The sequence below is a fragment of the Trypanosoma cruzi genome, genomic scaffold (assembly GCF_000209065.1).
Source record: "Trypanosoma cruzi strain CL Brener 1047053517123 genomic scaffold, whole genome shotgun sequence".
NCBI classification, from domain to species: Eukaryota; Euglenozoa; class Kinetoplastea; order Trypanosomatida; family Trypanosomatidae; genus Trypanosoma; species Trypanosoma cruzi.
The window spans coordinates 129,597-151,548 of record NW_001849559.1 but is presented as its reverse complement, the minus strand read 5'-3'; the positions used below and the strand labels follow the sequence as shown (position 1 = coordinate 151,548).

The 21,952-nt window shown below is 45.1% G+C and overlaps 9 protein-coding genes across 9 annotated transcripts, besides 43 other annotated features; all 9 read left to right on the top strand.

The window, feature by feature from the left end:
- Positions 1-1,133: a sequence feature (areas merged during assembly that could not be assigned to a particular haplotype. This can correspond to areas where the two haplotypes were merged or to regions with more than two copies in the genome that were merged during assembly.).
- Positions 30-105: a sequence feature (T-rich).
- Positions 170-218: a sequence feature (AT_rich).
- Positions 775-794: a microsatellite.
- Positions 1,035-1,096: a sequence feature (AT_rich).
- Positions 1,134-1,330: a sequence feature (areas merged during assembly that could not be assigned to a particular haplotype. This can correspond to areas where the two haplotypes were merged or to regions with more than two copies in the genome that were merged during assembly.).
- Positions 1,237-1,303: a sequence feature (T-rich).
- Positions 1,331-11,822: a sequence feature (areas merged during assembly that could not be assigned to a particular haplotype. This can correspond to areas where the two haplotypes were merged or to regions with more than two copies in the genome that were merged during assembly.).
- Positions 1,392-1,413: a sequence feature (AT_rich).
- Positions 2,012-2,039: a sequence feature (AT_rich).
- Positions 2,532-2,553: a microsatellite.
- Positions 2,637-3,269, top strand: Tc00.1047053507093.339 (hypothetical protein, conserved; the record flags this gene model as incomplete). The annotated part of the gene is made up of 1 exon (XM_815446.1): positions 2,637-3,269. The coding sequence occupies one exon, from the start codon at positions 2,637-2,639 to the stop codon at positions 3,267-3,269; it is 633 nt and encodes a 210-aa protein (XP_820539.1).
- Positions 3,569-4,120, top strand: Tc00.1047053507093.330 (hypothetical protein, conserved; the record flags this gene model as incomplete). Its single annotated transcript, XM_815467.1, has 1 exon — positions 3,569-4,120. The coding sequence occupies one exon, from the start codon at positions 3,569-3,571 to the stop codon at positions 4,118-4,120; it is 552 nt and encodes a 183-aa protein (XP_820560.1).
- Positions 4,200-4,226: a microsatellite.
- Tc00.1047053507093.320 (hypothetical protein, conserved) lies at positions 4,291-5,115 on the top strand (the record flags this gene model as incomplete). The annotated part of the gene is made up of 1 exon (XM_815466.1): positions 4,291-5,115. The coding sequence occupies one exon, from the start codon at positions 4,291-4,293 to the stop codon at positions 5,113-5,115; it is 825 nt and encodes a 274-aa protein (XP_820559.1).
- Positions 5,382-7,028, top strand: Tc00.1047053507093.310 (hypothetical protein, conserved; the record flags this gene model as incomplete). Its single annotated transcript, XM_815465.1, has 1 exon — positions 5,382-7,028. One exon carries the CDS (start codon positions 5,382-5,384, stop codon positions 7,026-7,028), a length of 1,647 nt encoding a protein of 548 aa, XP_820558.1.
- Positions 7,219-7,240: a microsatellite.
- Positions 7,336-7,361: a microsatellite.
- Positions 7,391-7,441: a sequence feature (T-rich).
- On the top strand, positions 7,451-8,272 carry Tc00.1047053507093.300 (hypothetical protein, conserved; the record flags this gene model as incomplete). The annotated part of the gene is made up of 1 exon (XM_815464.1): positions 7,451-8,272. The coding sequence occupies one exon, from the start codon at positions 7,451-7,453 to the stop codon at positions 8,270-8,272; it is 822 nt and encodes a 273-aa protein (XP_820557.1).
- Positions 7,829-7,871: a microsatellite.
- Positions 8,533-8,599: a sequence feature (T-rich).
- Positions 8,612-8,729: a sequence feature (T-rich).
- Positions 8,762-8,804: a sequence feature (CT-rich).
- Positions 8,852-8,871: a microsatellite.
- Positions 9,180-9,201: a microsatellite.
- Positions 9,267-9,314: a sequence feature (A-rich).
- Positions 9,561-9,587: a microsatellite.
- Positions 10,164-10,184: a sequence feature (AT_rich).
- Positions 10,214-10,233: a microsatellite.
- Positions 10,470-10,506: a microsatellite.
- Positions 10,629-10,662: a microsatellite.
- Positions 10,837-10,886: a sequence feature (T-rich).
- Positions 10,953-10,998: a sequence feature (T-rich).
- Positions 11,302-11,365: a sequence feature (A-rich).
- On the top strand, positions 11,697-15,008 carry Tc00.1047053507093.280 (uncharacterized protein; the record flags this gene model as incomplete). Its single annotated transcript, XM_815463.1, has 1 exon — positions 11,697-15,008. The coding sequence occupies one exon, from the start codon at positions 11,697-11,699 to the stop codon at positions 15,006-15,008; it is 3,312 nt and encodes a 1,103-aa protein (XP_820556.1).
- Positions 11,823-12,065: a sequence feature (areas merged during assembly that could not be assigned to a particular haplotype. This can correspond to areas where the two haplotypes were merged or to regions with more than two copies in the genome that were merged during assembly.).
- Positions 12,066-21,952: part of a sequence feature (areas merged during assembly that could not be assigned to a particular haplotype. This can correspond to areas where the two haplotypes were merged or to regions with more than two copies in the genome that were merged during assembly.) that runs on past the window's edge.
- Positions 15,155-15,177: a microsatellite.
- On the top strand, positions 15,387-17,024 carry Tc00.1047053507093.270 (guanine nucleotide releasing protein, putative; the record flags this gene model as incomplete). The annotated part of the gene is made up of 1 exon (XM_815462.1): positions 15,387-17,024. One exon carries the CDS (start codon positions 15,387-15,389, stop codon positions 17,022-17,024), a length of 1,638 nt encoding a protein of 545 aa, XP_820555.1.
- Positions 17,037-17,097: a sequence feature (A-rich).
- Positions 17,316-19,301, top strand: Tc00.1047053507093.260 (ABC transporter, putative; the record flags this gene model as incomplete). The annotated part of the gene is made up of 1 exon (XM_815461.1): positions 17,316-19,301. One exon carries the CDS (start codon positions 17,316-17,318, stop codon positions 19,299-19,301), a length of 1,986 nt encoding a protein of 661 aa, XP_820554.1.
- Positions 19,380-19,426: a sequence feature (T-rich).
- Positions 19,492-19,561: a sequence feature (A-rich).
- Positions 19,678-19,715: a microsatellite.
- Positions 19,791-19,821: a sequence feature (AT_rich).
- Positions 19,862-19,934: a microsatellite.
- Positions 20,018-20,046: a microsatellite.
- On the top strand, positions 20,123-20,719 carry Tc00.1047053507093.250 (RNA-binding protein, putative; the record flags this gene model as incomplete). The annotated part of the gene is made up of 1 exon (XM_815460.1): positions 20,123-20,719. The coding sequence occupies one exon, from the start codon at positions 20,123-20,125 to the stop codon at positions 20,717-20,719; it is 597 nt and encodes a 198-aa protein (XP_820553.1).
- Positions 20,761-20,789: a sequence feature (AT_rich).
- Positions 21,130-21,190: a sequence feature (T-rich).
- Positions 21,625-21,649: a sequence feature (AT_rich).

Sequence of the window (21,952 nt, the reverse complement as noted above, 5' to 3'; positions counted from 1 at the left end):
ATGTCTTTTATACGATGAAATTTCAATTGAAAAGCAAAAAAAAAATAAAAAAAAAAAGAATTTTATTTTGTAAGGAAGAAATAATAATAAAGAAAAAAGAAAAAAGTAACTTAACTGTAAACGTTGCGTCTCGTAAATTTTGTTTTTTTGTTGTTGTTGCGTGGGGGCCTTTTTTTTTTTTTTTTTCCTTTTTAAAAGCAAAAAAAAAAAAAAAAAAAGTACGGGTGCGCGTGTTTGGTGGGCACGCACTCACACCCATTGACACGCCCTCTCGCCTGCATGCGCGACCGCCAGTGGCTGTTGTGGGTTCCAGTTTTTCTTCCTTCCCCGCCTTATGAGAGGAGCAAAGTAACAAAAATAAAAATAAAAAGAAGAATGACTCAACTGGACGGCAATAATGAAGTTTGCAGCGGGAGCGGAGGAGCGCGGTGTGCTCCGTAAAAGAAATGGTGGTGATCGAAGGAAAAAAAAAAAAGAAAATAAAGAATCAGCAGGAACATGAAATTCAACGAAAATAAAAGCGATAAAAAGAAGTGAGTCCTCTCTTCTGCCGTGATCGGGAGGTTACTTCCCCCCACAGCACGCATGGCTTGGCACATAACAAGAACAAAACACCCCCAAAAGGGTTCTCCTCCTTCCTCCCTTTATTTTTGGGTGCAGCGAGGAAGGGGCGGAGGCCCGGGGTCAAGAGGAGAGTGAGGGAGCGCAGAAGAGTAGCCACGTGGGACACTTTTGTTTTTTTGTTTGCATGGCGGTTAACGCCGGGTAACTTCATGTGTGTGTGTGTGTGTGTGCTGCGCCGAGACAAGGGTGAAAGGGGGGAGAAAAGGAGGGAAGGGGGTAAAACACGCACAAAAAAAAAAGTTATTATTTCTGAGGAGTAAAAAGGAAGAAAAGTACTATGACTTAGTGAGGTGCGTGCTTCTTCTCAAAGCACCCGAAAGAAGAAACACTGTGGAGGTGAGGCAAAGATGAGACGAAGAGAGCACGTTGCTATTAAGGAAGGAAAAGGAATAGCATCATATATAGTGTGCTTTATATATTATTTTTTTTTTCTTTTTTTTTTACTTTATTATAAAAGAACAAATTTTTATTTGCGTTGTTCCTTACACTTTTCCTCTCAGTGGCTCACGGCACACTCGCTACATAAGGGCGGGTGTGGCTTTCAAATTCCATCAGTTTACAGAAAAGTGAAAAGGCATGGAAGAGAACAAGAGGGAAAAGAAAAATTATCACAAGAAAAGGAATTAAAAAAGGAAAAAAAAGGAAATAAAAGGCAGGAGAAAAAAAAAAATGGAAAAGACCGATGCAAAGGTTTTGAAAAGGACCTGTTGTGCTCTTTGGTGTACATAAACGCACCAAGGTGCCGTATCTTGCCTTATCTTTGATGGTTTTTTTTTTTTTTTTTTTAATCCCTTCCCTAAAAAATAATCCGATGTGTGTATGTGTGTGTGGGAAGGGGGTATGTAACGCAATTTATGGGGATTAACTTTTTTTTTTTTCTCTCTTTGCAGAGTGGGTGGGGTCATTACTTTGTTCCGCGTGTTTTATTGTGTTGTTTTTTGTCTTCCCAGTCTTTTATTATTATTATTGTTTCGTTTTTTTTTGTGTGCACCTTTTTTTTTTCCTCCTTCCCCCTACCATTCCCCTCTCAGTTTTTTTTCTCTCCCCCCGTAGCGAAGGTCAAAGAAACTGCGCATGGGCCTTGGCTCATGACATTTTATTCACTTTTCTTTTTGCACGGGATACAAGTAACGGTGCGTCCTTGGGCTATTGCTACCGAGGGTGCTGCAACATCTTCTGCGTTGAAGAGGAATGGGTCAATGTCGAATTGTATTGATTACTCAATTTTCTGTGCGGAATGCAAAAGACTGCAATAGAAGAGTAGGATTTTTTCGGAGGGAAAAAGCAAAATAGGAGTTGGAGTGTGGGTGTGTGGGTGGGTGGAATGAAACGAATAAATGTACAAAGTCATGTATACGTCTTTTTTTTTTATATTCTGTTTTTGCTGATATATTTATTTATATTTATGTTTATATCATATTCTTGAGCGAGTCCATGTAGAGAATGAGGGTAGGGGAGGGAATAAAGGAAGAGCCTTTTTTTTATTATTGTTGTTGTCTTGTGCTTTTATTTTCGTGGGTTGTTTAATTTTTTTAGACACATGCTTGCGTGTGTTTTTTTCTTTTTTTCTTTTGCGCTTTAACGCCCATTCTGTGCTGTCCGATATATCCGAAGAGCCACTTTTTTCCCCTTTGGTACGGTCCAATGAAAGAGAAGTGTGGGGGCGCACGTGCAACCACGTTGATTGGCGGCTTAACGTCTTTCTTTCATGACAGCCATGGGGCGAGTGAATCACTGGATCCAAGGGTGCGTGGAGGCATGTCTTCGCGATGGGTACAAAGGGCGAATGGTGAGTGAGAGCGCCGTTAAATTTTCGTGTGGGGGAAAATAAAGCACAAGCTTGGGAGGGGAGAGGGAAAGAGAGAGTGTGAAGTGGTGGTGGCCGGTCTGCACTGGCGCTGGAAGCGTTTTTTTTTTTTTTTTTTTTTTCCTCCTTGAAACTCTTTTTTGTGTGCAGGGGGAAAAGCCAAAGTTACGGGAATCAAAAAAGGGGCGGGAATTTTTCAAGAAAAATGATGCGAGCGGGGACGGGTGGAAAATTTGTGGCGGTCGTGCGACGTTCGCTTTGTTGGAGTCCGCCGGGACGTGGGCGGGGACCCGCTCTTAACGTGCAGCGGCGCACGGTCATCACTGGGCAGATTCCAACGAGTCCCACTGGGGGCGATGCACCGGCGTCCAGCACGCCAGGATGGGAGCTGCGGCGCGGCCACCATTTGCACAGTAGCGTTGGTCTTCACACCTCTTTTCCTACCGCCTGCGGCCGAACGTTTAACCCTCAACTCTACTACGAGGTGCTGCAGGCTTGTTGTGATCAGCAGTGGCTCCAGGCCATTCAGAGAGAGTTGCGAAATGATAAGGAGTGGATGGATACACTTCGTCGTGAGGGCGGAGTGGCGAAGGCCATGAACGCCTTGACGGAGTCAACACACCATGATGATGAATTTATGATGAAGTTACGGGACACACTTAAGACGGACAAAAAAATGTCGTTAACTTTGTGCGCCATTCAGGAGAGCTACGAGCGTATTCGAAATAAACGGGACATGCATGAGACACAAGTAGCAGCGGATGGTGGAGACGATCCCTATGCAGCCATGCGACGAAAGCAACAGGGAGAATTTGGCCATAAATACCCCTCATTTTAGAAGGTCTTATTTTGTTGTTGTTTGCTTTTGTTGGTCTTTTTTTTTTTTTGCGTGGCCTCTATTTTTTCTGTGTTTTATTCTCTTCCCTTATCAATTGGCGTTTGTCCTCAATAACGGTGGTTGTGGGGTGGAGCCACAGGCGTCGCAATTAAATTGTGACTGCTTGCAGGTTCACTTTACATTTCCCTTGTAATATTATTGGTGTGCGTGCATTTGTCCCACATCTTTTTGAATGGCCGTTTTTTTTTTTTCTTTACCTTTTCAATGGCAGGAATGGTTGAATTGACTGCAAGCTGAATATGAAGATAGTACCACCAAACTTTGGTTACGTAGAAGAGCGCATTTTCCGTTGCGGTGCGCCAGAACCATGCCACTACGCTTTTTTAGCCTCACTAAAGCTTCGTACATGCGTGTTGTTGACGGAAAGCCATGATGAGGCGTTTGTGCGTTGGCTTCGCGAAAATAACGTCCACACTGTTTGCCCACTTTACGATGGCTCTAGAATGAATGGCCTTGGGGACAAAATGGGGTGTGTTGGTTACCACACTGGGAGTATGACCCTTTCTGAACCAGTAGTTGTGGATATTCTGCATGTGCTTGTCGATCCCATCAACTACCCTTTATTACTAACGTGCAGCGTAGGCCGGTATCGCACAGGCATCGTGTGTGGATGTCTTCGTAAGCTGCAGGGTTGGAGTTTGGTGTCCATCCTGGAGGAATACCGTAGGTATGCCCAAGATAAGGGACGTGCTGAAAACGAAGAGTTTATTGAGCTTTTTGACAAGGACTTGGTGAATCTGGAATTGAAGGATGGCCGAAGGCCAACTATTCTGTACCCCTACGATGTCTAAGCCTCATTTAGGAGGAGGAGGAGGAAGGGAGGGGAAATTGTCTTTTTATTTCGAAGCGGTTTGTATTTTACGTCTACAATATTATTATTATTTTATTATCATTATTTTTTTTTTGTTGTTGTTGCTTTGTGTGTGTGTTTTTTTTTGCTTTTCTTCTGGAAAACAGACATATGTGCCGCCACAATATTTTTTTTTCTGATGATTTTATGCGATTTGGGGTGGGTGAGGGTTGGGTTGTTGGTCCGGTTTGTATAGTGCGGCTCGAGAAAACTATCTTTCTTAACGGGGGAGAACCAAAAGACACACCTCCATTCACTCATCATCCGGCGGCTGAAAGAGAAAAAAAGTTCCAGCAACAAGAAAGGAACGCACCGACCTCCCTTCAAATATATATAGATATATACAAGGGTAGCATGAACGTGAGTGGATTTCGTGCGCTCGCACGCTGTGGCATTCAACGTGGCTTTAATGACTGCTTGAACCGAGGCCTGCCGCCGTGTGCGCGTAGGTCTCTCAGTGCCTCTTTGTCTCTCTCCATCACTTCTGTGCCCCACACATCGCTTTTTGCCCAATCGCGCACTCAGTTTGCGCAGGTGCCTGGAAAGCGGGACCAAGAGGCCTTTTTGTCGCAGTATAACCCACTTGAGGTTCTAGATCTTGATGAATCATGCACAGTAGAGGAAATTGACGAGGCTTTCAAGCGAATGAGCGCCAAGTATGGCCCTAATGGGCCCCGCCCTGACGCGCAGTTGTTGGATCGCGTATTTAGGGCGCATGCGATTCTCAAGGATCCGGGTTCGCCGTTCTACCTGCGTGCTCACTCCTCTGAGACAGACCGGCATCGTCTTCAATTTCAGCTTCTTCCAAAATCCAAACGTCGGATAATTGGATTTCAGGTTGGAATTCTGGTGCTTCTCCTAGCTGGACTTGCGATACTGGTGTTTGTCTTGATACTGCGCCCCATGAAACGTTCAATACGCGCCGCCACGCGTTGAGAGCGGTAGAGAGAGGGTGTGACAGGAGCGAGGGATAGTTGAATTGTGTTTTGTGTGTGAGTGTGGGAATGAGGTTGAAATTGTGGTTTATTTTTTATCGGGTGTAACAGAAAAAATATTTTTTGTTGTATTTTTTTTGTCGACTGTCTCGCATATTGTGATTCCTTTTTTTTTTTTTTGCGTGTGTGTTTTTGAGTTTGTCTTTTTTTGGACGTTTCTTTTCTTCCACCTCAACCCTTTCATTGTTTCCAGCACGGCTGGTAGGGATGCCGCTTCTTAACGCCGGAAAAAATGCAAGGACTGAATTGTCTGGGGCTTCAAACCTTGCGAATGATGGTGCGCCGCCGGACTACTCGGGGCCTTTATCGCAAAATTTTTCAGATAACCCAACAGCAGTCGTGGGTAAAGACACGAGGCCTAGCAATTCCAGCAAGAGTACGTCGCCATTATTCACTGCGACCCCCACCACAGTGTCACCAATATTAGAAGCACCAACCAAAGAAGAAGGTGGCAAGAAGGATTGCAGGTCCTTGAGAACGCGAGCACGTCACGCTGAACGTCGCAAAAAGGACGGTTTAATTACCGCGACTTCTTTGGCTGGAGCAGGACGTCGTGCGGCGGTATGGGTGGAGCAGTGGGATCGTGGATCTCGAGCCACTCGTCTTCTTATCCTTGAGGCCTTTATCTCGTTACATTCTTCGAGTAACACCAATCGGATGGAAACAGACTTGGGTGATTCCTCTATGCTTTTTTTCACACGTATTACGGCTTGGTTGCGTTTGACATGCAAGTTGGGCCATCCATTGCGCCTTCTTCTTGCTGCGATATCTTTGTTTGTGCGTGGTGTGCGATACTTGACCTGTCTTGTGGAGGTTGGTGGTGCACAGACTCTCATTGACACACTTGCGACTTGTCGCTTGGTCCCTGATGACCGCCGTGAAATTGCTTTGCTTTTATTATACATGGCAAACGCTGGAAGAGTGTATCGAGAAATGTTGTGCGATGATGATGATATTGACTTGCTATTACATGCGATGCGATGCGAAAGTGATTTGGAAATTTTGGACCTTCATGCGGCTTTGTTTCTTGTTTTGGGCGAGGGCAATAGCCCACGGGTGACATCTCGTGTTCAGTCTGGGGTGATTGGGATGATTCTTCACGATGAGACCACGAAGGGGGCGATGCTTCAGGCGGCACGGGTCCTGCGCATCTTTCAATCGTCAAGGGACAAAATGTATGCGGAAGCAATCGCAAGGGATTTGTTGGAGGACACTGGTACAGTGTCGGTGGTGGGAATCGAGTCCAATTTTTCAACCGAAAGTGCACGGCAGTTGCTAGAGGCTCTATTTTTCTTGCTGTCTCACGAAGATTTGTCTCTCCGTGTCGAGGGCCTGGAATTACTGACTATGGTGGCGAAGAACATTCAACTTACTGGTCACATTTTGACCCGCTGTTTTGACGTGTTGGACGAGGATCGTTTGGCCATTGAACCCAAGGACAACCTGACCGCGGTCATGGTTTTTAGACGCAACCAAATTTCGTTTGGCAGTACTGCAGTCAACATTATGCTCCTTGACACAAAATGTGAGGCGCGTCAGCGGCTGACATTTGACATCATAGCGCGGCGAAGTGCCCACTTTTCTCTACTGAAGTACCTGCGGCTTCTGGAAAGTGGGTATACAACCTCTATTCTGGACTGTTGCCGGGCCTTGCAGCTCATATGTCGCGGGGCACTCATGCAGGAGCGGCATGGCGTGACAGGCGGCGCAGAGGTTGGGGTACCACTGGGGAAAGCCGCCAATTACATCCGCGAGGTTGTGGGTGACACGCTTTACAGTGTGCTTTTGTATGAGGATCTGACGGAGGATGAAGCCTTTTCCATCGCCCGCTCCGTCACCTCATCGGAATTGTGAATGTAAAGAAAAACGGGTGAAAAAAAAAAGAACAAAAATAACAATAACAACAAGACGCCAGGCCGAAGGTGAATTAAAGAAATGAGTCCATTTCATCTTCCGTATTGGACCTTTTTTTTCAACGTTCTTCTTGCTGTCCTGTCGTTTTAGCAAGAGCGGAAAAGATGACGCATCCGTCAAGCGCTTATTGTTTTTTTTTTTTTTTTTTTTTTGACTGCGGGCTTTTTGTCTTCTGCCGACAGAATTTGTGGAGCGGGCGGGCATGATCCCACGTGGGTGACGGCAAAAGGAGGAGACAAAAATGTATTTATTATTATTATTATTATTATTATTGCGACTTTTATATTTACCTTTTCTTGAACAGGAAAAGAAAAAAGAAAGGAAAAAAAAGAGGGAAAAACGAGAAGGAAAGAGTCGAAGAAATGTCTGCGGAGCGTGCCATAGGTAGTACGATCACCCTCATTACCAACAGCCTGATCCGCTACGAGGGTACCCTGGGCCAAATTGATGGACCAAATAATACCGTCAGCCTGACAAATGTGCGTGTGTTCGGCACGGAGGGCCGCGGTCAGGAGGCGGGACTGGCCCAAATCCCCCCTGCCGATCAGCTTTTTGACCAGATTGTATTCCGCGGATCCGACATCAAGGAGCTGACGGTGTTTGAGGAGCCTCATAATGCCATGATGGACCCAGCTGTTGTGACTGCACTTCCGGCGCGAAATAATTCGGCCAAGACGGTGTCTATAAACCAGCGAAACGGACCCTCCTCAGGCAACACCAGTGCACAGTACCATCAAACACACCACCAGCACCAGCACCAGCATCAGCATCAGCAGCAACAGCGCTACGGCGGCGGTGGATACCGTCGTGGCGGCGGTAGTGGCTATCGCGGGTCGCGTCGTGTGGATGGGCACACGGGACAGGATTTCCGTCCTGCTACAGGGGCCGCGAAGGAAGAGTTTAAAGACGACTTTGATTTTTCAAAGAGCCGAGAGGAGTTTGAGAAGAAGAAGAGCGAGTTTGAAAAGGCCAAGGAAGACGCCAAAGTTCATAGCAAGGCCTACGACAAGAGCAGTTTCTTTGACAAAATTTCTTGCGACCAGCAGGATCGTGCTCTTCGTATGGATCGTGAGGGGGTGAAGAGAGCCGATGCAGAGACGTTTGGCAGTGAGATGGTTGGCAACATGCGTGGCCCTCGTCGTGGTCGCGGTGGACGTGGCCGCTACAACGGCCGCTATAATTGATGTCTTCTCTACACACACGAACGTTGATGGCGCGGTTTTAGTCCAATGCAGACATTCACACCCACTTATATATCTTTTATCTTTATATTTATACGTATCTGCATGCATGCGCACAGTTCTTTTCTGTTTCCGGAGAAATGAGTGAGAGGGTGGTTTGCGAACTGACGGCCTGGAGGGAGGGAAAGGGAATGAAGGAATTTGTGTGCTGCCCTCTGCGTGCACACTTCTAAGACGGGAGAGGAGAGTGCGCAGCAGCAATTAAAAAAAAAAAAAGGGAAAAAGACAATAAAGGTAAAAAAGGAAAAAGAGGAAAAACGAGAAGGAAAAGTTGATATGACGAAAAGAAAAAAAAAAGGAGAAAAAAAAAAAGAAAACTGTTGAAGAGAAGCCGAAAAAAGAAGATGAGAAGAAAAAAAAAAAAAGTAAAAAGAACAGACAAAAAAATACAAAAAACAAATTCCCGACGCAACTCTCCAACAAAACAGCATAAAGAAGAAAAAGAAGGGGATGAAAAAGAGAAGAAGAAAAAAAAAACATTTGCGTCGGGGTGGGGGCGGAAAGAAAAAAAAAAGAGCAAAAAACAACAACAACAACAACAAGGACGAAATGGTGCTGTTGGTCGACATAGTCCAATGGGAGGGGGCGGGGGGAATGACCATTCGTGTGGTGGGGGCGGTGAGGAAACGGTCTTGGCGACGTGGCAACCAGAATTGCCTGTACAGCAGGCACGGATACATAGGCAAGGATACAATGTTTCATTGTTATTATAATTCTTCCTTGACATCCCCATTGTTTGTCTTCTGTATTTACTTTTTTTTTGTTTGTTTCTTTCTTTTACCCACACTTCCGCCTTTATTTGTTTTCTCTCTTTTACTCGACGGGTCCGCTCCACGCTGTGCCTGCGGGAATATATATATATATATATATATCCTCTCTTGTTCTGCATGTGTGTGTTCATTCAATTTCTTGTAGTCGGGTAGCACAGTTCCGTCTGTTGTTGTTGTTTTTCTTTTTTTTTCTTTGTGTTTATTTATTTATTTTTACGCCTCGTTACACGTGTTCATAATATATTGAAGTGACTTCTCCTGTACCGTAATCATTGATTTACTCCCTTTTTGTTCTCTTCTGCAGTGTTTTGCTGTGTGGGCATGCGTGTTACCGACGGTTGTCGTTGCTGTTCTTCTTGTTGTGATGTTGGCTCAATACCCACTCTCTTTCCATCCCTATTCCCTTCTCCGCTTGCGAGTTTTTTTTTTTTTGCTCTTATTATTATTGAATGAAATGCCGGTTTTTTTTTTTTTTTTTTTTTTTTTTTGGGTTTCTATTGTTTGTTTGCTTGTTTCGATTGTGTATTCCATTCTTTCTGTGCGTCCATGTGGGGCGATTTATTTCCAGCGGTTTGCTGCGTGCGATGGATGAGGGGAATCCTCCTGCATTCATGCCCATAAATGCGTGTGATCTTTGTGTATGAATGTGGGAGGAGGGAAGTGCGAGAGCAGGAGTGGGGTGGAAGCCATGTAATGAAGATACGACGCTGGCCATGGACAGAAGGCGACGGTAGTGTCTGCAAGCGAGTGTGAAAATGTCGTCAAATGACGACAAGGGGCGCCATACGTACGTGCAGGCAACACTGAAACATTGACTCGTTTGTTTTTAAATATCTTCTCTTTTTTTTTTTTTTGTTCGTTTCTGTTTGATCCCTCTCAGGGAGTTGTTTTTGTGTGTTCAGCGGCGCAACGACAACATCGTTGCCAGTGCGACTGGGGGAGGGAAAAGATGGCTGCATCGAGGCAATAAACACGCAATTTAGGGGACACGAAGAGGAGTGACTGTCAGCGGGGAGGAAAAGAGAGCAGGCACACGCGCACCTGAAAAAGTAAAAGTCAGGAAGAATATATATATATATATATTAGAAAACCGGGAAAGCGGCTTCTTGAAGGATTTTTTTTTTTTTTTTTTTTGGCAAGCCGGGGTGAGATTTGAGGAGGCGAGGGTAATTGATAGAAGAGAGCTGGAAACGTTTATTTTTCTCTTTTTTTTTGGGGGGGGGGGGGGGGGGAGAGGGATGCGGGAAAGAGAGGATGGAACGAGTCGGTATCGACGAGGCAACAGAGATGAAAATGACAGAAGGAAGCCACACATCTATTGCAAACGCCGAGAGAGGAGGGGGGAAACACACACGATGTATATGTATGTCTATACATATACACATACATAAATATATATACACACATTTGTATGGACGGGGAGGGGGAAAGCAATGAACGCATGAAGACAGAAAACAACAACGAAAAAAACATTAAAAACAGAAGTGCAGTTGTTGTGTGTGTGGGAAGGGGGGGGGGGTGGCGGACGCTTTTTTGTTTTTTTTTTTCTTTTATTTTTTTTTTAGCCAGGCTTTCAATTCGCAGCTAAAAAGAAAAAAAGGGGGGAGGCAACTACTGTGGCCGAAACCACGAGTTGCTGCCGTACGCCCGAGCGCAATCGAAGGCACTCGGACGGAGACGGGCGGGTGGGGATTCGTTTTTTTGTTTTTTTATGCCCACACGAGACCCCTCTCCCCTAAAAAAAAAAAGAAAAAAAAAGAAGAAAAACGTGCAAATAAAAAAAAAAACTGAAGTGAAGCCCGGGAATACGGACGAAAAAAAAAAAAAAATGCGAAGAAGAGGATTCTCTTTGCAGAAAACAAGGAAGAAAAAGAAAAAAAAAAGAAGAGGATAAAAGAAGGGTATGTTGGGAGTGCAGCAAGAAGAACACGATGAGTGAGCGGAGGGATAGAGAGAATGAGGACGCGGAGGGGTGGGGTGGGTGGAGAAAAGGGATGACGAAAGGAAAAAGTAGATAAATTCAAGAAAAAAACAACAACATCAATTCAAAGGGATACCCGATGAATAACTCCTCTTGCCAAACTGGGGGTCCTAGCTGTGCATCCCACCCTTTCTGTTGTTGCCGGCTACGATTGATTTCCCCTATCCGTATTGTGTCAGCATGAATTATTAGTCACGACGGGCTGATGTGTGTCATACCTATTTCCTCTCCTTTATTTTTCCCTTTTCTCTTCATATATTTCTTTTTTTTCTTATTTTTATTTTTGATTACTGATCACATTTAATGTTTGGCGTGGAGCAGGTGGTGACGGCGACCATTTGCGTGTGAGAAATCCACTGCTCCACTCTTGCGTCAGGGTGCGAGTCCACAGAAAGAGAACACCCAAGAGTACGGCAGTGATCCGCGTCTCTCGAGTGTACCTTCTTAAAGAACTTTGTTTCTTGGAGAAGGTCTATCCGACAGGCAAAGGAAAACAAGAGATCAACACCAACAAGGTTTTTTTTTTTTTTTTTGGAGGGGGACGTGCGGCAGACGACCACAGTGAGACGCTCACGGAAGAGGATTTTTAAAAAAGGACTGATCGACAGGGTGGATAATGCTTGAAAATGACTCCCACAATAGTTCCGAGCATGTTTTTTGCATGGAAAAGGAAACTGAGCGGGTTGCGAGAGAGGAAAGTCCTATGGAACGGTATGCCTCACTCTTGCTGTGTGAAGCAGATAGGCACCAGCGCCTGCGACAGGCATTGCATAAAAGGCTGAGACATGTTCAGTTTTTCCCCAATTCAGTCTCTGCCGGTTTTCTAGGTTTGCCGGTCTCCCCATCTAAGAACGGCTTCTCGGTGAACACGGCCGATGATGCGGATGCAGCTTCCGCGATCCTAAAGCAGAAGGGAACACATAACGACGCTGACATTGTACCTCAACTCACAAGTGAGTTGATCTCGCATATTACGACGGATTGGTCCTCCGTGGAGGCTTCTCAGGAGATGGTGATAAAACACATTTGTGAGTTACCTACTAGTACGGATGACGAGTTTCAGCTTATTCAGCTGATACAAAGTGATAAAATACGAAGGATGGAGGACATGTACCTCTTGTTAGAGATGTGTTTTAAACGGATGATTATGTCTTCTTATTCAAGGGCCGGGGAAGAGTCAGCGGAGGGACCAGTAGCTTTTCCCGTGGGTGCTCACAACGATGTTGTCAAGGGGGAGTTGTTGTCTAATGAAAAAAGGGTGATTGGAAATACAAATTTTTTTTTGCCTGCCGTTCCAGAGCTGCTAGATCTTTGTGACACAATGGATTTGTGTCTCTCGCAGTGCCAGGAAACACGTCAGAAAATACAGCACCAGAAGAATGTGGTTTGTGGGGCTTTTGGCGTGTTGGCGATGAAACGACGTCGAGTTCACCTGACGACTGTGATCCGCATGCTTCGCTTCATTGAGCAGAGACATAAACAAACACGGGACATAAATATTTTCTTGAAAGCTGGTCGTTTTGCGGAAGTGGTGTTGTCGTTGCATCAGCTACGAATTCAATACGAGATGCGAAAGCCCGTCTTAGAATCTGAGGAAGAAACCTTGGAGATGATGTGCGAGGCAACCACTCTTGGAGAGACAGTTCTGAAGAAGCACCTTTACCTCTGCACTCAAGGTGTAAAGGCTTTGGGTTTGGCCTTGCACAATCGTCTTTTTCAAGTACTGGACTCACTTCAGGACACATGCCTTGTTTGGAGCAAAGATTTAGTTTGCTCTGCCCTGCGTTTGGCGTATGGCGCACATGCACTCTGCTGCTGGAAGGGTAAAACAACAAAGGCATTAAATCAGCACTCTAGCAACAACGCTGGAAATTTGACAGCCGGACGCCTCATGGAAGCATACGTGATGGATAAATTACATGAAGTGGTCAATGAAAACATTAAAAATTCTGAAATTAGCGGAGGCGGAATAGCGGTGTTGGCAGAGAGTGTGACGCTTTCAGAGGTGCGGCGTTGCACTTCTCAACTGCTCACCAAGGTTAGCTCATTTTTACGTGCTGTTTTGCTGCTTCAGCGGTGCTTTGAGGCACTCTTTGCATCAGAGAGCCCTGATAATTGTATGAAGGATGATTGCCTAACTTTTGAGCAGGCAATTGAGAGGTTTTTAGGAGATGATTTCGCTTTTTGTAAGGACTTGAGTAGTGAAGATGAAGCTGCGGTGAGAAATTACATTTATGACGTTAATTCACTCAAAAAAGTATATGAGGATTGCTGCGGCATTGGACGCCATGCTGTGAAGGAGGCTTTGCGGTTGGTTTTATCGTACCAGACACACTTACCGCTGGAGAATTTGACGCTTTTGGAATTGCTTCTCTCCTATCGTCTTTTATTTTATTTTGTAGACATTTGCCGGCCCGTGTTTCCAACGGATGACGATTTTGCTGGCAATATAACTGCAGAAATGGAGGCCCGGTTGGCCATGTTGGTGAAGAGGAATTATTTGACTGCCCAAGCAGACACCCTTGGCCAGCTGTTAAGGAACGATACGGGAATGTTTGTAGGGGCGACAGAAGACGATCTCCCGCCGCTTTATCCCCTTCTGCCGTGTGAGTTGGAGTTGGAAGGAAACGCGGCACATAAATATCTGTTAGTGCCACCCGTACGCTTTTGTTACTGCAGCAAGGGGAAAGTATTAATATCCCACATCAAATGCAGCGAAGAGGAAGATATGGTAATGCTAAACCCGTTTTTAAATACACAGGCTTTTTTAAGCCCCGAGGCAATACCTGCTGCTGATACGTTTCGTATTCGATTGTTTTCATCCCGGGATGCTCTTGAAGTATTCACCTTTTCTAGCCTCATGGGGGTGAAAATGATGGTGGAGAACACAATGTACGCCCAGATGTTTCGTCGCGTAGCTCTTGCGCTTGTATATGTGAACCTTGGGATTACATCTCTCTACGTGTGGTACATTCTCTCGTATTTTGTCTCTAGTGGTGATCAATGGTTTTTTCGTTCAACGGCTGTGGATGGGGAGCTGAAGCAATTTGCAAGGATATTACGCGATGAGTATCTACCCCGGTCTTTTGACTGGAATAGAGTTGATTCGAGTCCTTCCTTGGTGTGGAGGAGCGTCGTGAACAGCCGTCAGCATCTCTTTGCCGCCGTGGAGCGAGCCACAGGCCTTTGCAGTGTGCTCTCCATCGGCACTGCCTTCAAGGCCATACTTTCTGCTTTAAAACCTTTGTTGCCAGTGGATGAGCTTGGCCAGCTGGACTCTGTGAAGGAGTTGATGGGGCGATTGTGCACGTGCATCAGTCAAAATGGGTTACGGTTACTTAGTAACCAGCTGTTGTCGTCTAATGCCTTCGCTATCTCAATGGAGGAGTTTCACTGGGATGGTTCTGCAGAGAGCTTTCCAATTGCAGTTTCTAAAGTGAAGGGGAGTTGTAGTTTTTCCTATCCAGTACGTCAAGTTATGGAGGCATTCCTGCGGTGCCAACACGAATTGCGGGAGTTGTATCGTGATGCTCCAAGTGTGAGTTTGAGGCGTCTTTTGGACCATATGATTTTGAATGTATTCACGGGTTTTGTCGAGGGTGTTTCAAGAATACGTAAGTTCAATTCGTTTGGTGAACAACAACTGCTTCATGACGCGGAGTATATTTGTCACGAGATGTTTTGTGCTCAGCCCACATTAAATCGAAGGCCCATCATTTTCTACGTTCAGCGCTACGCGTTGGCCATGACGCTTTCATCGGGGCTCGCCGAGCTTGTGACTACGATGCACCATCTTTATACAACCCGTCAGCTTATCGCGTTGACCGCGAGGCTGGATTTGTCGAAGCGAAGGGATGTGGAGCATCTCATTCAGCGCACACATGTACGAGATGAAATTCCGTACTGCTTGATCGAGGAGATTGCTTAATAATAGTGACAAGTTTTGTTTTTATGATGACAGTTTGGCGGAGGGGAAAGCGACATTTTTGTATTTTTGAATTGGAGGGATAACATGCACACACACACAAAAAAAAAAAAAAAAAAAGAATTGGTGTGAAAATGGGACAAGAAACGTTTTTTTTTTTTTTTTTTTTTTTGTGATTATTTTATTTTTTATATGAGTTGTTTATTAGCGACTGTTTACTGCACAATTGATTTTGAAACTGGGAGAGTGGGACCTGGTCTGGTGACTGTTTGCTTGTGCGTGTGTGTTTGTGTGTGAGGGTTGTGCACTCTTGTCTTGTCGGTTTCTTTTTTTTTTTTAGTGTGCACAAGATATCTTCTCTGGGGAGCATTGTCTGTTTTGATGGTGATGGGCACTTCTGCAGAGCGAGGACAGACACGTCTTTATGTGCGTATGGAAGGTCTTCCTCCCTTCGCCTTGATTGTGAGCGAGGACTTGTCACCTGAAGCACTAGAGTATGTTGCACGGCAATACGTGCGCAATCGATACGGGTCGGGGGCTGGCACGGACCATCTGTTGGTGCGGCGCATTAACTTTGCAGGGAGTGATAAGCTGATGGATTTTGCTAAAGGGGAGAAGACGCATTCAATTGTCAAGCCTCTCGTTAACAAGACGTTGGCGGGAACGTCGACCGACCATATGGGGAATAATTTTGCGTTTGTGAAGACATTACCGGCTTACCATGGCTCCGAATCTCCTGAGGCCATTCGCGGGTCCTACCGAACATCGGATGCACCAGTTTTGAATGAGAACCTTCCAGAAGTCTCAGAGGGTGGCGGTGCTGCCGCTTTTATTCCCTCTTCCACATATATGTCGTTTATAGGTTTTTCTCGTCTAGTTCGGATGATGACGGATCCACACAATCCCCAGCGGGATTTGTTTACCCGCGTTGTCCTTCTGACGTATCGTCAGTTTGCAACACCGGAGGAACTCTTGGAGCAGTTGATTGAGCGTTATGAGGTCCCGGCCCTCTCAAGGCCTGGTGAGAGCGATCGAAGCCCTTTGGTTCATCAATTTTACATGGAACTGCGTCGCGATATTCAACGCGCCGTGTTTAATGTTTTGGAGTTATGGGTTGAAAATTACTACGAGGACTTTTCCAATGATGTACTGTTTCGTCGTCTAGTCGCATTCTCCAAGGAGAAGATAGACCAGTCTGGAGCCCCCGCGGCGCTGTTGTCGCTGATGGCAAAGGGCGACCGAACTGCACTGAATAGTAGTACGCCAACCGTTCTTCCGGGAGTACCCAGAGGAGGTGAAACACCGACCGCCGTGTTGATTCAGTACTCACCACGAGAAATTGCCGCCCAGCTGACAATTTTAACGTCTTACGTGCATCGCCAACTTAAAGGACCTGAGCTTCTTGGACAGCGTTGGAATGCGGATGAAGCAAGCTCCATAAGGAACTTTATTCAATATAGGGATTTTTTTTCTTCTGTCAATAATTGGGTGTCATACGCCGTGGTTTCTGAGAGGGATTTGTCACAGCGGTCCAAAAATTTGGATTTGTTAATGCTCGTGTGTGATGAACTTATCAAGCTACGGAACTGGGACATGCTAGTTGCTCTCCATGGTGGAATGAGGGCGCCAGCAGTGAAGCGATTGAGCCGGACGTGGGCGTCTCTTTCCCGCGAAACCGCAGAACTTTTCACTCGACTGCGAAAAATGCTGGGTTCTGATGCAGACCACAAAACATTTAAGGAAACAATGCGAAAAGGGAGTCGCTTGCAATTTCCGTGCGTCACCATATTTCTTCAGGAGATGAAGGTGTTGGAAGAGAGCAAATGCTTTCAAGAAGGCCTTGTGAATTTTGGACGTTGCTTGCAGCAATACCGTCTCCTGCAGACTCTTCTTCAGGGCAAGGAAGTAAGGGTTGACCATTTGATGCCTAAAAACGAGTTGATGGGAACATTTTCCGCTTGGGTCCCTGTGGATGCATCTCTCTTGATGCAGCTCTCTGAGGAGGCGGAGAAGCCGTAGTCAGTTGAACTATTTTTTTTTTTTTTTTGGTTATTATTATTATTATCACATTCTTTTTTTTTTTTTTTTTTTTATCGTCCACAGGAAAACTACTCTTAAACGTGGTTCCCCTTTATTTATACTTGTTGGGGGAGCAGTTGTTGTATACTTGGATATGCAATTGGTATGTTATTTTTTTTTTTTTTTTTGCTGGGTGCCGTTGAAAATTTAAGCCACGTCTTTTTTTTTTACATTTTTTTTCTAATTTTGATAAGCCTTTTTCTCTAGTTTTTTATTAGCGTGACCCAAGCCATGAGATCATCTCAGTATATTTGGCGCCCCTATCATCCGGAGACGCTTTGTGATCTGAGGCGTTTTGCTTCAACCATTCGCCTTCAAACGAATTTTGGTGAGGCTACGCCGGCGCAGCGGCCCAAAAACTCCTTTTCACCCCTCTACGTCACTGAGCCCGCGTCGAAAAAAGGGTCATTTTGGCGGTATATGCGATCCGCTCGGGATGAAGCACCCTACATTGCATTGGCTGTGGCTGGTGTGGGGTTCTACAGCATGGCGACTCTTGCGATTCCTGCGGGCTTTGGACAGCTTATTGACTACGCCAGCAAAGGAGAACTACCTCTTGGGACGTCTGCGCAGCTGTTGGGATGGTTTACCCTTTCAGGCGTAGCCAACTTTTTGCGTTTGGCGTGTATTGGTTATGCTGGAGAACGTGTCATTGCACGTCTAAGAAGTCGCCTCTACAATGGATTTCTCGCTCAGCCGACGACTTTCTTTGATTCTTCTGAAAACGCCACAGGATCTTTGTTGCAGCGTCTTTCTATGGACTGCAATGTCGTGGGTAGCTCGCTCACAGAAGCTGTAACGCAAGGGAGTAAGAATCTTCTTCAGACAGTGGGTAGTATCGGCATTATGCTTTACTATTCCCCAATTTTGACGGGTGTGATATGTGGCATGGTTCCACCCTTGGCGGTATTTGCTGGTTTTTACGGTCGCTATGTTCGGCGACTGCAGCAACAGATGCAGGATGCTCTCGCTGTAAAGGGAACCGTTGCGGCAGAACGATTGGGTAACATTCGTACTGTAAAGGCTTTTGCTCGGGAGTCTGAAGAATTGAAATGGTATGAAAAAAAAGTCGATGCTGTTTTTCAGATCAGTAAACGCATGTTGTTTTACAACGCCTCTTATATGGCTTCACTGCAGTTTGTGGGGTATGGTGCATTGTACTGCATCATTTGGGCAGGATCCCTTCTTGTAGCGTCAAATAATTTGTCACCCGGGGTGCTTTTCTCCTTTGTGCTTTACACGGTGTACTGTGGTATTGGACTCATGGGTCTGACGAATCTGGCAACAGAAATCAACAAGGGGTACGGCGCCAGTTTGCGTATTTATGACGTTTTGGAGGAGGAGGAATTACTGCAGAAGGCGCAGGATAAAACAAAGGCGACGATTCCTTTGGAGTGCAAGTGGAACATCAAACTTAGCAATGTGTCTTTTGCTTACCCGACACGTCTCGAAGCACCAGTCTATGAAAATTTGAATTTGGAGATTGCACCATCGCGCTGCACATGCGTGGTAGGTAGCAGTGGTTCTGGTAAGAGTTCACTGGCGCTGTTGCTTCTGAAGTTGTACAGCCCGACGCGGGGCACCATTACTATTGACGGCCACGATCTGAGTAGTCTAGACACGCGTTGGCTTCGTGGTAAAATTGGCTATGTTTCTCAGGAGCCCGTGCTTTTTGGTGGATCGATTGCCCAGAACATCGCATATGGCGCACCCGATTACAAATGGGACGACCCGATTGACAGATGGTTGTATTCCTCCATTGTTGACGCGTCCATGCGTGCTAACGTACACGACTTTGTTTCAGCTCTTCCGCAAGGCTACGATACTTTTGTGGGCGAAGGTGGCCGGTCACTCTCTGGTGGCCAAAAGCAGCGTATTGCTATTGCACGTGCGCTGCTGCGGGCACCCAACATTTTGATTCTTGACGAGGCAACCTCTTCTCTCGACACCGAGTCGGAGGTGGTGGTCCATGAGGCAATTAGCCGACTCATTGAAGATGCCAGAAGGGGTAAGGAGAAACGCACTGTTCTTATGTTTGCTCACAAACTAAGTATGATTCGTAAGGCTGATCACATTGTATTAATTGACAAGGGGAAGGTTGCGGTGCAGGGAAGCTTTGAAGAAGTTCAAAATAACCCCCTGTTCTGTCAGCTCGTCGGTCTGTCTCCAGGCATCGTGCATGGGCCCCTCAGTTCCACAGAGAACAGGCGAAAATAGATACACGTGATACATGAATTTTCTGCAGGGAATTATTTGGACGAAAGTGACGCCTTACAAATATGCCCGCGCCCGAGCAAGAAAAAAAAAACAGCAGCAAAAAAAAAAAAAAAAGGAAAAAAGAAGGCATGGGCGTCAACTAAATTTGAATGATATAAAAGAGTGGAGAAGAAATTAGCGGTGTGAAAGATTTTTTGTTTCCCTTCGTTTTTTTTTTGTTGTTTTTGCTTCTCTTTTTTTTTTTTTTTTTTCTTCTCTTTGCGCCTGATAGGAGAAAATGTTAACAAAGCATGAATATTGCCGGATCTTGAGGCGGAGTAGAACTATTTTTTCCTCCCTCCCTCAATATCCACCGCCTCTTTATGTAATGGAGGACGAAAGAAAGAGAAAGAGGGAGAGAGAGAGAGAGAGAGATTGTGTCTCTCCCGCTGTGTGTGTGTTTCCCTTGTTGAATGTTGGTTTTCTTTTCAATTTTCTCTCTGCCAAACGAAAAATTTGTTTTTATTTTTTTATTTATTTTGCCACGATTACCATTTTACAATATCATAACCAGCTGTCTAATATATTTTTATTTATTTGTTTATCTGTCCATGCATATATATATATGCATGTAGCGTATATAGTATTTATATACTTGCTTACTGCTGTATTGTGCTCTCTGAGTCGAATTGTCTTTTTCTTTCTCTTTATTGATTGCTAAGGGAGAGGTGAAACGAAATAATAATAATAATAACAATAATAATAAAACGAAAGAGAAAGAGAAATAGGATAAGGGGGAGGAAAATAAGTAAGGAGTCACGTGAAGGGGGATAAGGGCACACATGTCTGTGGAGCGGGGTTCCAACAACGCGCCGACGGAGGAGGAGTCGCAACAACCACCGCCCTCAGCATTGGTGCAGAAGCGGGAGTCGAGGAGTGAACGATCAACAGCGACTACCCAACGTACCCCTGAGCAGCGCCCTAAAAACGGCGAGGAGATGTTTCCAAGCAATGGCAGCTCCTTTTCCATGTCTTGGCCTAGTTGTGCCACGGATCCTGAGGCATTGAGGAACCTTATTGTGAATTATCTTCCTCCAATGATGGATGAAACGCAGCTTTACGGTCTCTTTGGCCAATTTGGTCCCATTGAAAGCGTAAAGATAATCTATGATAAGGAAACGCGAGAGAGCCGTGGGTATGGTTTTGTGAAGTACGTTCACTATTTTAGTGCGTCATATGCCGCAAACTCGCTTAATGGGTACTGCATCGCAGGGAAGCGTCTTAAAGTGGCATACGCTAATGTGGAGGCTGCGTGGGAGGCTTACAGGGCATTGAGGGCGTCATCCATGATGTTCTCTGCGCAGCAACAGGCGGCTTTGCAGAATGTTTTCTACCAACAAATGCTTTTGGCACGGCAAGAGGAGGGGGATCGTCGCTAGGGGGTCGCAGTATGTTTGCTTTGATGTACAAGTAATGATCCAAAAATATATCTAATAATTTTTTTTTTTTCTTGTGTGTATGCGTGCGTGCGTGTGTGATGTGTGGGTTATAGAGGACCGATTATTTGGTTTGCTCTTTGTTCAGCTACATCAATTTTTTTTTTTTTTCTTGTTGTTCTTGTCTTCCTGATTTACTTCCCCGCCTTTATGTGTGTAGTATGCGTCATGAATGAACGAATGAGTGCGTGTGCGTATGTGTGAGTTTGGGCGTTTTTTTATTTGAGACTTAAGTCTTTCTCAATACGTGGTGCGCACGTATCCTCTGTGTGCGTGTGTGTTTTCTTTTTTTTTTCGACACAACTGTGGACGATTGCAAGCAACAACATATGCTGAAGGAATTTAAAAGCAGTAAAAAAAAAAAAAAAAAAAAAAAAGAGAAAAGAGAGAAAAGAGAAAAAAGGAAAGGAAAAAGTGCAAGGTGGAGAGTTGTACGATGCAACAGGAATAAAACAACACATTTGCAGAGGCGTGGGCGCACGAATACACGGGGGGCGGAAGAAGGACGGAAGGGGATACAAAAAGAAGAAGGGTGTAGAAATATTAATGAAACGCTGTACTCGGTTTTTTAATTGCAGCTGCATTTCTGGGCGAACGTCACGAAAAAAGTAGTTCTTTTTCTTTTTTCTCCTTATTGCCGTGTGTTTGTGTGTGGATTTTTACAAATGATCGGAACCTGAGCGTCTTCTTTAACCTTTGTAGTCAATCCTCCTTTCCCGAAGGAAGAGAAAAGAAGAAGAAGGGTTGGGCTTTTATTTTACCACTTTTTCTTTTTTATTATTAAATTGTTGTTATTCACTTTGCGACACTTTTGTGCGCTTTCTTTCTCTCTCTCTTTATAATATGGGAATATATATATATATTATATATTTTCCTTTTTTTTCCCCCACTCTTGTTGTTGCCGTCCAACGTTTTTCTGCTTACTCTGGGAAGAAAGAAATTTTTTTATCGTACTGTTTGCCTTTTTTCTCTTGCATGGACGGTGGGTGGATGGATTTTTGGAGGAGCGGGCGGTGGGTGGTGCCCTCTTTAGAGCCGCCCGCAAGGATTTTCTTTAAAAAAAAAAAGGCAAACGCGGACCCACACAAGGGTTATTGCCACTGCTGTGCGCGTAGATATTTTGTATGCGTGTCAGAGCTTGTAATTCCGTCAAAGGATTGTTTCCATCGTCAGTTT